This window comes from Perca fluviatilis, chromosome 20, assembly GCF_010015445.1.
Source record: "Perca fluviatilis chromosome 20, GENO_Pfluv_1.0, whole genome shotgun sequence".
Lineage (NCBI taxonomy): Eukaryota > Metazoa > Chordata > Actinopteri > Perciformes > Percidae > Perca > Perca fluviatilis.
In genome coordinates this window covers 13,028,608-13,041,648 of record NC_053131.1, presented here as the reverse complement: position 1 = coordinate 13,041,648, position 13,041 = coordinate 13,028,608, and the positions used below count along the sequence as shown (strand labels likewise).

The 13,041-nt window shown below is 41.8% G+C and overlaps 1 protein-coding gene across 2 annotated transcripts in view; it reads left to right on the top strand.

Moving 5' to 3' along the window:
* The window catches only part of LOC120549811 (ephrin-A2-like), an 81,536-nt gene that overhangs the window by 66,912 nt on the left and 1,583 nt on the right, over positions 1 to 13,041 (top strand). For both annotated transcript variants that reach the window (XM_039786950.1, XM_039786951.1), the window contains exons 2-3: positions 6,615 to 6,907; positions 11,980 to 12,045. In XM_039786950.1, the coding sequence (XP_039642884.1) occupies positions 6,615 to 6,907; positions 11,980 to 12,045 (359 nt within the window). The remainder of the gene's footprint in view (positions 1 to 6,614; positions 6,908 to 11,979; positions 12,046 to 13,041) is intronic.

Here is a 13,041-nt window from a genome sequence, read left to right as displayed (position 1 = left end):
CTGATGCTGTCAGAACAGGGACCCACTGAAAAATTGCCCCATAGTCAAGGTTTCAGCAGGTGGACCCAAATTCAAGACTCTTCCAGGCAGAAGTGCAGAACCAACACACTCTATTTTGACACTACAACTTACAAACTCACAACTACGAACCTACAAACTAACAGGACAAACGGAGAGAGACGAACCGACAAGAGACAAAGGAACAGAGGGGTGTAGAAATACACAGACCAATGAACAGAAAGACAGAGGATTGGACAAGACTGTAACAAGCAACAGGTGAGAGCAGAAACAGAGGGAAACTAACGAGACAGGAAGTGCAGACCAAATAAGGGGAAGGGCGGAGACGAAGACACATGACAGACAGGTAACCACAGAACACATGGAACACAGCAACAAGCACAAATCACAACACAATACACAAAATGGCCACAAGAGTGGCACAAAGGCAGTCAGTCACAGCCGGATCCTGACAACTAGTGGGTAAAAATTTCCATAGGGTACCTTTTTAAAAATTATGCAAATGATAACGTAACAACAGAGCAACAAAGAGCATACAGAGAGTCTTTTTTTGTTTACATGGGTGTTTGCCCGACCCTGCCAGACCTTGTAGGTCGAAACAGTTTTTTTCTGGAGCTTCCCCTTTTGAGGCATCTTTTGAACCAAAAACACGATGGCGTATGGAAAGCATTTTTGTTGACTGACGTCCCACACCCAGGGCCGTGTTGTGTTTTTTTTTTGTTTTTTTTCTTCAGGCCACAGCGTAAGTGCCGCATCAGCGTGAGTGACGGAGGGAGATCAAGTTAAGCTGGAGCAAAAGAGAAAGTTGTGGATGGAGAGAGAGGTGACATAGTAAGAGTGAGAGACAGAGAGAGCGAAGCATCCTTTGATGTTAGTTGGTAGATCCGGCCTGCTGTTTAGGACGCAGGCAGGTATGGTAAACATCCGAGGCTTCTCCAACCAGCTTTGATCACAGCCATGCTGGGAGTTGATGTTGATGACACTGTGGTGCCAGAATACTAACAAGTGGCCACTAACACACAGACACACACTTTTTACTGTACGTGCATCCACTGTACATAAATACACATCCAGTCACACACTTAGACATAAGCTTTCATTCTTCTCCTTTCTCTCTTAATATTTTATTTCAACTTTTAAACTCGTCAATTTCTATTTTCTTTTCATCCTGACGTGCGCACACAATACCATAAAACCCTTTTACACAGACTCTTTTCCACTGATTGTGGTCTAAGCCTCAGAATAAGCCTTTTACATCCATTTGAGCAGCCAAAAGATGAGTCCTTCAGCTGCATTTGGCTAACCTCACCAGACAATTCAATTGCACTGAAAGAGTGAGGAGAATCTGTGAGACATCAGGGGATTAGAAACCAAGCAAACCATCATATCATATTGCACAGGTTTGCACACAAACAATATTTAAAAAGAAATGTCTTGAAGTGGCGGAGCAGACAACTGGGGGGAAAAAAGCATGTACTGAACAACATGCACTTCAACATCAATCTGTTTTATGGGCATATAATACGATTCTGTCTTTTTAAAGCTACTTTTTTGTGGCATTTTAGGCCTTTATTTGATAGAACATCTTAGACATGAAAGGGGAGAGAGATGGGCAATGACATCAGCACAGGTCAGAATTGAACCTGCAGGTGCTGCGGCGAGGACTGAGCCTCTGTACATGGGGCGCACGCTCTACCAGTTGAGTTACCCAGGCGCCCCTTCTGTCTTTTTCATAAAAACACTGCTGGGCTTGAAAGCAAAAAAAATCTTCCTATTCTTCCTAAATCTAATTATCAAGTTTTATTCCTTTTTGTAGTTTTACTTATAGAAATTATTTTGACTGTCAATGTGGCAGAAATACAAAAAGCTATCTTTCTCTGGAAGTGAAAGATAATCAAGTTTTATCACCCGGAAAATAAGAAGTATGTGCACTATTTCTTATCCTAGTGATCAGAGTTTACACAGAATGAGTAAAAGGATCTGTGGAACTTTTATAATTTTGCATTGTACTTTGCTGTAAGCTACCTTAAAGCCCACTGTATTATATTATTATGATGGGATAAGTTTTGGAAGGTTTTGTTTGTCAAAATATGAGACAATCCCAGAGAAAATTGCCGCGGCTTGTATAGTGTGTGTGTGTGTGTGTGTGTGTGTGTGTGTGTGTGTGTGTGTGTGTGTGTGTGTGTGTGTGTGTGTGTGTGTGTGTGTGTGTGTGTGTGTGTGTCTTTACGGCCATGCATTCTCAATATCCTCAGGAGGCGGGAAGTGTTGTGTTGTCTGCAGGTCTGCGACAGTGTCTTTTTGATACTACAACTTGGGATCACCAAAGTCAGAAATTACGAAACTGTACACACACAGTAGGGGCTTCAAATTGGCTATAATCTATATTGTATAATGTATCAAATGACAATGTGATACATTCGCTTGTAGTGATGAACCTACAGAGAATAATCACCTGAATGTGAAGCCCCCCTCGGCTTTTCGGAGCTTCATAGTGAGTTTCTGCTCATTGTTTTAGGTGTGCAGCTGCAACTTTACTGTTTTGGTTTTGGTTTACTTTGGTCATTTTTAGCAAAAAAAAAGCTCTAAAACCCCACTAAACAATACCTGCTCTGCAACCAAGAATAAAAAGTTAGCTACTAGCTGGTGAACATAGTGAAGCATTTAGCAGCTGGAGAGCCAGATATTTCCCTCAGGAGTTAATGGAGACCAATAACGGAGTTAAAATAGAGCGAATGTTGTGTTGTAAAATCGGGGTGACAGAAACACGACTCCAAATGAATGCTAATGTTGCTCTAGTCTGTAATAGCTGGATGTGCAAATAAGCAACTGTTTGGTAAGGTGGAGGTCAGCAAAAATAAGATTGAGTTACTCTTTAATCACAGCATCATAAACATTCACAAAGTGTAATGCCAGTACTTATTAGTGTTATGGCAGCTTGATGCATACCCCTTCAAATAAAGTGTTACAGAATATTGTCATGTCTGTTGATAGGGTTTAAATAATATGCAAACTGTGATCACAAATATGGACATTGAAAGAAAGACACACCAATACATACACCAATGACACACACACACACACACACACACACACACACACACACATCACACAACACACATAAGTTCTGTGAACAAGAGAGATGCCGTAAGTGTGAGTGCATTCCCATGTCTTTTTGGCCAGAGCAGTGTGTGTGTTTAATTCCAAATGACATACAGCCTGAGAGGAGGGGAAACAGGCACACACACTCATCCACACATAACTGCACACCAACATGTACTGCTCATAGGGGTGGCACACACCTGCGCGCACACACACACACACACACACACACACACACACACACACACACACACCCCTGCCTGGGCATATTAGGAATGCAGACAGTGTCACAGGAGCAGGGCAGGGCACTGAGTGGCTTAAGACAACTTAATGTATCCTGGCACATTAGCTCATTCTTGGACTGAGCATCCTCACTCATCAAGACCCTCTTTACCAAGCTACCGTTTAGCCAACCACACACACACACACACACACACACACACACACACACACACACACACACACATACACTCATTGTATGCCCAAAGTATTGATGCTCAGATGGTAGTCATCCATAAATGTATCAGTGCATAATCAATAGGCAAAGCACATTTGTCTCAGATGGAAAACCATAGTTGTACAAATTGAAATGAAATACAGAAAAACTCCTCCTCCATCTGCTCTTCCTCCAGCTGGCCTCCTCCTCCTCCTCCTCTTCTGCTCTTTCTTTTCTCTTATTCTCTTCTCTCTGTCTTGTTTTGCTCTCATTTCTTGCAATTTTATTATCCCTCTCTCTGTCTTTCGCTCTCTTTTGTCCTCATTCCACACGTATCTCCATTCCTCCCCTACCTTTTCTCTCTCTGTCTCCCTCCCTCTTCTTCTTTTTTTTTTTTTTTTTTTTTTTTTTTTTTTTTTTTTTTTTTTTTCTTTTTTTTTTTTTTTTCCCTTTAGTTGTTAATCAGAGTTGATTGGTAGCAGAGAGAGCCGAGAGGAGCTCCCCAGTGGATCAATGCCTCTAAATGATCTGTTCAAGGATCCCTTTAGAACCTGCAAAACTCGCTCTGATAGGGCACCGAAGCATGAAGGCGCTCATTTCACATCTAACTCACTTCCTGATTTGCCCTCTGGGAGAAGGGTAGGACTGCCGTTATAGGGATAATTTGTCCCAAAGCTAAATATCCCACTAACCAAAAGTGTTTAGACCTAAATGTCTTCATTCCAGGCAATCAATTACTGCCAAGGTGAGGGGGAAAATGATGAATTTGTTTAAAAAGCTCAGTGTGTGTTAGTGTGTTAGTGTGTTTGTTTGTGTGTTTGTGTGTGCGTGCGTGCATCTGAGACGTCGAGATTGACCGACAACTGGCTTTGTTTATGCTCATTTGATTGAAGACATTTTCCTGTGTCTCAAATTTACTGAGCTTCAAGAAACAAGATTTGATAACATGCTGCAGCCGGTTTTAAAAAAAAATGTATTTGACGTGGTACATTTGAAATGAAATTGATCGTAGCCGTTGTGATGATGTTAATGACGTGCACCAGAAGAAGAAGCAGCCGCTACAGACGCAGACGTGCACATGCCCACAAAGAGATTACACTACCATATCCCACTTAGGAATTTTAAACAGACAGTTGAAATGGTCAGTGGATTACTGAAGAATGTCTCAAAGTAAAACTTGAATTTTAAATGACTGTGGGTTGTTAAAGATGCAAGTAAAAAAAAAAAAAAAAAAAAGATTATCAATTCATAGCCTTGGGACATATAACTTATGGAGTGCTAGTAAATAAAATATATCTGAAATATCAAATATAAAAAAAAAAACACTGATGTATTGTATTTACTCACCAAAGGGTGCCGATATGAAGCTGAATTATGCATTAAACAAAGCTATGTATTTTAAGACTTGTGGTTAAACAAATACTACATTTTTGAGTAATGTTACAGCATTACATAAAATATTGATTGGTCGGTTTCAGCTTTAGGAATGTTTTGCTAATAGATACCATACATTTCATATTGGGGATTCTCCACTTGGGTATTACAGTGTTCTATATTTTTCTTATTGTTAACAAATCCCATGTTGATTCTAATAAGTATTGTCTGTGTAGCCTGAAGGCAGATATACAGAAGCGTATTCCTTTGTGCCATAGAATAACATATGAAAATATTAAACGCACATAAACGAGCCATGCCCTTGCACTGGGTGATATTGTCCTTCATAACTATAAACCTGGGCACTGTTGTATGATTTTGAATTGATCTCACAATCCTGCTGCTATAAACACTTACTTTAGCACCAAATGTGTACTAATTTAGCTTTTTCAAAGATGAAGGTATGTATTAGTTTTTAAAGGTTAGTCTTCTGAACAAATGCGAGAGCCACAGACAAGATGGGGAAGACATGTATGTAGAGACAGACAACATATTGTTGGTTTTAGCCCTTTTAATGGCATTTGTTGACAATAAAAATATAGAATATCAGCAGTCTTATCCTTTAAGAGAGACTGTTTCACTCCAGTGACTTTGGGATTGTAAACAGAAGTTCAGTTCCCATATAAGCAGCATTGGCATCAACATATAAACATAAATAGGGCCTGTATAATGTAGGGAAAAAAATGCCATATGTTTTTAATATACTCTAACTGCCTTGCAGAGACTGTTGAAAAGAGATTGGGGAGTCGCCAACTGAGTTCAAGCACCATCTTATGTATCTCCATATGTTACCTGCCTTTATTTCACAAACTCTTTGAGTCCATGTCAGAAGGAGGAATATAGCAATGGCACCCACTACGATGTGTGTAGAATATTTCTTCTTCAGCAACCTCTGACCCACTTCTATTGATCATGCTGCCCTCAGTGATCCGCATGTGTACGGAACTAAGTGGGCATTCACCACAGACTCTCTACACTGCTTTAGGGGTTGGGATAATAATGTGTGCTCTCTACCATCACATGACCTACTTCTCTTGAGTATCATACGAAAAAAGGCTCATTCAAGCGGAAAAAAAGACCATGTTCCAAACATGCTTATAATTCCCATGAAGCATAGCTTGGCAAGTTTTATTAAAATAAAATTGGTTGCTATGCAAACTTTTACCATAACCAGAGGGGTAATTATTGATTTTTCTAACCTTCTTGTTTATTAAATAGTAAACACCCTCTAGGATGTTTTTGCTACAAACTGCCATGACTCAGGTTGTTAAATGACCCTCTATCAGAAAGCTTTTGTTGGAAGCGTCCTTGAGCAACGCGTGGCATCTCTTAAGGGTTGTTGTTTTGTAGTTGACTCGACCTCGGATCTTCTTGTGAAGATGTGCACACAAAGAAATGTCCTGACAGCGATCATACAATTTAATATAATTACCGTACACTGCATGGCGAAACTAATTGGACAGTCATCTCAGTTTCCTTTAGGCTGTGCAATCATACAGAAATCCAATATTGGTAGTAAATATTCATAGTATTGTAGAAGATGTATAGGTTTCTCCCCCCCTGCCCACTGATTCTGTGCATTCATGACGTAAATATAATCCATTGTTTCCTCTGTGTCTTGCAGGTTCTGGCACGGAGAGTACAGGGTGGCAGTGAACATTAATGACTATCTGGACATCTACTGTCCTTACTACGAGGGTCCTCCATCCCATGGGCGCATGGAGCGCTACATCCTGTTTATGGTCAACCACGAGGGCTACACTTCCTGCCAGCACAGGATGCGTGGCTTCAAGCGCTGGGAGTGCAACCGTCCCAGCGGTCCTGACGGACCCCTGCGCTTCTCAGAGAAGTTCCAGCTCTTCACTCCCTTCTCCCTGGGCTTTGAGTTCAGGCCTGGACACGAGTACTACTACATCTGTGGGTTATCAGCTAGGCAGTGTGTGTTTCTGTGTGAGATAGTGTGTGTGGAGGTAAAGAGTGTCTGTAGGTAAAGAGTGTTTGTCTGTTTGTCGCGTGCATTGAAACGTGTGCACATAACTGTGTTTGCATGTTAGCCACGCTTCTGTTCAATATGCATTCGTAAACGATATGTAAATATGCAATCAACGGAAGGTGATTGAGAGAGTTCTCAAACACAGCCCACCACGTCGCTCGCACACCCACAGGCGCGCATAAATACACCTTCCATCTCTCACTCGCTCCCCCTACTCTCTCACTCTCTTTATTTCTTGATGTATCTCTCTGCGTCTGTCGAGATCATAAGTGGTGTGCTCAGCAAAGTGGTAAAAATGTCACTAGGCGTAGTTTGTAATCATTTTTATATTAGCTGTATTGATGTTTCTCCTCACTTCAACAAGTGATGTATTAGTATCACAGATGGGCCTAACCCCCCTGAGAGATTGTTTTTCTGAACCAAGTTAAAAAGCTTTCATTCCCCCACCAGGCATGGGACAAACAGTAGCTTAAAATTACTCTTAAACATTGTTTTCATCTGCTCCGTGTGCCAGATGGGTGGGATAGATTTACCGCATCCGGACTCTTTAGCGCATATCAGTTGGTAATCACATAAAAGCACATTAAATTGACTTTCAAAAGCTATGCTGTCAATGTCCAAACTTTCTGTAGCTGCACAGAAAAGTGACGCTTTTTTTTTCTGTGTGGTGGCTGCAAGAGCTGTGACAAAACATTCAACTGTTTAAATGAACACACATGATGGGAGAAAGAAAGTGATTGTGTCTTAATTCACACAATCACAAACAACTTATCAGAAATATGTACGTATACTGTAAGTTGTTTTAAGCGTTTGAACAAACTATGTCGTTTGTCTGTTAAAGCCCCAGTGTGTAACGTGTTTAGTTGTTCATTATCAAAAATCTGTGTTGCCCATTCACAAACTTGTACTTTTTAATGAATATTTACCACCACCATCCATTCCAAATATTCCTTTTGGCTTGAAATTTTACATTTGCGTTTGCATGAACTGGGCTAGACGCTCCATATTCATGCGCCATCTTGAAATACGTTAGCCGGTAAGGGACATACAGGACATACTGCTCCGCCTTTCGCGTTTTCGCTGCTAATGCTGCTAATGGGTATCATAGCTTCCCGGCCCCGGCAAGTTTGAAGAAGGAAACATGGAGGACCACACGTATTCAAAATCCAAATTTCAGGAACAGGAGTCCTCTTCTTCGCCCAGAAAAAGAAAAAGGATATTGAAAAGGGCAAGATACCATCTATTTGAAGCGTGAAGGCTTCCGTAACTGTAATACGTACTTTGAACTGCGTGGCGCGAGAGAGTTGATTGCGATATAAGATCGCAACGCTAGATGGGAGGAATTCCTACACATTGGACCTTTAAGGACCGTCTCCAGCTGCCATGTGGTGACCAGTTTAAGTGTGCAAACCAAGCAACGCTTTCTTAGATGAATCAAACTTTTGGCATCTGGAGACTTAACTTGATAACCAATTAGCAGAGTTATCTCATTAGACCTTTACTTAGTTTACTTTTGTGTTACTCTCTGAGTCATACTAAACCTGACCTGTCATTGGTATCTTGTTCAGAATTTTCATATGGACAATGTCATTTCTGCCACTACCCAAACCCGGCACCGGTCTCTTCATTTCTCCATTTGTTGCCGCTGCACAGCCGGCTGAAAATTGACCTTAACCTTTTCAGTAGGTGATGATGCATTCTCACCATGACCCGTAATGGGATGAGGGTCTGCTGCCATCAGTTTAAGGTTGGCATGCAAGTGCGACATATTTCTTGATGGAGTTTTTTGCCCTTGGACAGATTCTGACCTGACAGTGATATTCTCCTTGTTCAGACAGCGGAGGCAAAAAATATAATAAAAAAGATAGCTTGATATATATTGGAAACCGGTTTAAATTCAATTTGTTGTAGCGTTACTGTGTTTAGATTTTATTTCTAATGCAGTACCACAGTTTTATAATGTATGCAATTACTGAAAACTAATGTGCTACACTACTAATTTACTGTGAAAGATAATAAGATTAAAGTAATGTTTCCTCCAACACTATTTGTTTATAGAGTAACTTTTAATAATGAGCACAGAGTATCTGCAAATATTTCTTTGCCCCAGTCTGTTGTCTACGCTGTCAGAAAGACACAGCAGGCGAGAGTCAGAGAGCTAAAGAGGCGAAGATAACAGCCACCCAATGTCCTACTGCACTTTTCCCAGTCGGCACACACACAAACACACACTCTTTTGTTTTCAGTCTCATGTAAGGATGGACAGGGCCCCTCCAGAGTTGTATAGTTGCTGACTCTAGTATTGTGTTTCTGGGACCCCTGAGGGGAATGTGTATTCCACAAGATTGGAGTGTGTGTGTGTGTGTGTGTGTGTGTGTGTGTGTGTGTGTGTGTGTGTGTGTGTGTGTGTGTGTGTGTGTGTGTGTGTGTGTGTGTGTGTGTGTGTGTGTGTGTGTGTTTGTTGTAGGGGGAGGGCTGGTTTTGGGGTCAGTTGTCAAGTGATTGTGAGTCCGTGAAAGGCCATGTCCATCATCTTGACTGACAACCACACACGTTTTTGTCTCTGACATGCACATACACACACACACACACACACACACACACACACACAGAGGTCAGTATTGAAGTGGAACAAAGGCATTTTTACATTTTTAAACTAACCAGCACCCTGTGTGTGTGTGTGTGTGTGTGTGTGTGTGTGTGTGTGTGTGTGTGTGTGTGTGTGTGTGTGTGTGTGTGTGTGTGTGTGTGTGTGTGTGTGTGTGTGAGACTCCTCTCTGCAGATACTCCGCATAGTAAAAAAAACATTGATCTTTGATGGTGATTTGTGGCCAGACCTGTGTGAGTGTGAGCCCATGTGTGCATGTTGGTGTGTGTATTTGTCATGTGGTTGACAGGTTGACAGGTCTGCTCCACCCCTAACTTCTCCCAGCTGCCATCTGATGAGGTTGAGTGATTTTCAATGGGGTTTTCAGGAGATGTTGGTTTGTGGATGTGCTGGGAAACGGAGGCGCTGGGCTAGCCGATAAGACTTATAAAAAATGACAAAGTGAAATAATTTGGAGGGCACGGAAAAAAGAGCTGTGTGTGTGTGTGGGGGTGGGGTGGAGGGGGGGATATGTGTTTTTTCACTTCTTTCTCCCCGAAATGTTGCCATTTGTCAGTGAATCAGTAGGGAACCCCTAAACAAAGACACACAACAGGAGAGAAAGCCCGATACAAAGCTGGCAGGCTTTATAGGGGACCACTTACTGGGCAATTTAAGGAGGTTAGGGGGATGATTTGAAGAAATTTGAGGCAAAGGAAGTGGGCTACATGGGAAGGCATGAAAGGGTAAAAGAGGTGAAGGGCAGAGAGAAGGATGGATGGAGGGAGGAGTTGTGGGCAGAAAGAGAGGGAGGAGAGGGCAGAGGAAGGGTCAGATTTATTTCCTGTGCGCGCTGTGGATCTTGATGATGGTCCTCTCCAGGGTCGCTCTGGGCTTTGGCTATGCGGACTTCCTCAAGGGAGAAGGCCAATAGGTCTCCACGCACACTTCTGCAAGCCCCAGCGTGTGTGCACTTTTGCTCATCCTCGTGTGTGTGCGGGTGTGTGTGTGTGTGTGCACGTCTGCGTGCTCGAGCGGTCAGAGAGTTGGTCACCATCTGCTTTAAGGTCTCCAGCTCTATTTCACATCAGAGCGAGGTGGGACTAAAAACCCAGATTCAATTTAATTTACTCTACTTTGAAGTTTGTATCACAGTAACTTTAAAACATTTTTCTCATATTTTTTTGGCATTCAGCCAGTGCAGCACGGTGGCTGAGCAGTTAACACTCTGTCACCTCGCAGCAAGAAGGACCTGCGTCTGTGGGGAATTTACATGGATTTCCTTCCCCGTTCCAAAGACATTCAAGTCAGGTCGATTCGAGAGCCGGTATTTCCCTTAGGTATGAATGTGAGTGTGACTGAATCCCAGTGTGCGGGCTGATCCCTCTCAGACTTGTTTACATTGCCTTAAGTGCTCAGTATGTTAACGGGAGCTCACAAGCTTGGGAGCATGGCTTAAAATACAACTTAAAAGGACATAACATAACAAAATTATCCAACTGCTTGAAGGAATAAATGTCATCAAGAAAGAAATAGGCTGCATTAATGACTACATCATGTCAAATTATAACAAATGAGTGTTAACTTACATAAAAACATTTTTTTCCTTTTCTTTATAATGCATACCCTTGATTAACCACCTCTGACGTTTTTGTTTCAAGCTAATTACAGTAATGTAGGTGTGTTATACGTTGCTGTAACACCCAGTGAACAAGAAATGTGTAAAAGAAATCTGCATATTCATGTGAAAAGAAGCCAGCATTAAAGCCCACAGACATACTTGTTTCTGGCAAAAGCCATCCTCTAGTGAACAAAGTCTGCAGTATAATCATTTCCGCTGTCTTATTACCTTATTATGTATCGTCAGTGTTTCTCACTGCCATCCCATAAATATGTTTTAAAATAATTGGGGTTAAATGGAGGTTTGGTGTCTTTCCGGTGTGTGGATCCAACTTATGACCCTCCAGTCATACTCCTGACAGGTCCTGAAAGCCCCAGATTCACTCTGTCAGCAGGTTTGTGTTAATTTGCATAATTTTAAATTAGTTTTGAGAACAGGCGCTACTAAATTAAAACATCAACTGAATGGATAAAGGCATTTAGCTGGTGTTATTCTATATTTTCTTATTGTAAACAAATACCATGAAAAGCCCCAAACCAATATTTTACTCCGTCTCTCAGTACTTTCTGGTTATCCTATCTCAAGCCCAAAATCTGACCTACATTCATTCCTACTGAAGACCTACATTTTTTAAAACAGGACTAAAAATGCCATGGTTACAGTATTGTCTCTGTCAACTCCCAATCCAACCACCACCTAATAGTAAGGCTTTATAGCGCTCTGAGACATTACGTTAATAAATGTTCTCAAATACTAATCTCCTCTTTTAACCTCTCTGCTTTTTACAGCGTCTCCTCACCCAAACCATGTGGGGCGAGCATGTCTAAAGCTGAAGGTGTATGTCAGACCTCCAGGTAAGTCACGCTCTAACTACACACACTCTCACACACAATGCCACACACACGCAAAGGTCCAGATTGGCTATCAAAGTAAAATTAGGGGGGGAATAAGGAGTCTGATAGAATGCCCCGGCAACACACTCTGCTCTGATTCACAGGCCAGCCAGGCAACACTTTAACACCTTTACACACCCTGAAAACACACACACACACACACACGCACATTCTGACCAGGATTCTGACAAATACAAGCACACACAAGTGTGCACAGGCACATGCACACTGGCACAAAGTGGCATATGCACTTCACATCAAATCACATCACATCACACTGGGTGTGAGGGAGACCTTCTGTCCTTGTAAGAAAGAGAACAGAGCCAGCTGAAAGTGCTCTCTAAAAATGTTACCAAGCCTTCACATCACTCTACTGGCTAGATTTGCTCATAAGAAACAAGAGAGCAATCTAATAATACACCCATCGCATATACTGTAGAAGTCTAATCTAATAATAGACACTTCATAATTCTTAATAAAATTCTCCTCATGCATCAGCCTTGTGGTAAAAGATGAAGCATGACTTGCTCGCCACATAATACCTTTTTCCCAAAGAGCATGCAGCCTGATAAGACATTCTCTTTTGAAAATAGCTCCCTCATAGATCGGTGCAGACAGGAGTGCGCCATGTTGGCCTATGATAGTGCAGTTTAAAAAAAACTCAAAAGGTTGACATGCACCGGGAGCAGATTGCGGCAGGCATTTCACTGCACTTGCGTTATCTTGATAATCTACCTGTACGTCTTTTTCAAAGGCGGATTCTACCTCATGAGTTTTCAACCTAAGCCTGACTAAAGAATCAAACCTGGGTAGTAACACATCTCCTTAGATAATGACACGGCTTTGAAGATCCTCGTAAAAGGATGAGAATCGGCCTTCGCAGCTTTCCAGACTCAGATCATTCCATCTTTCGCTAAGGGGGAAGGAAATTCTCTCCTCCTCCATAATTACTGAAAC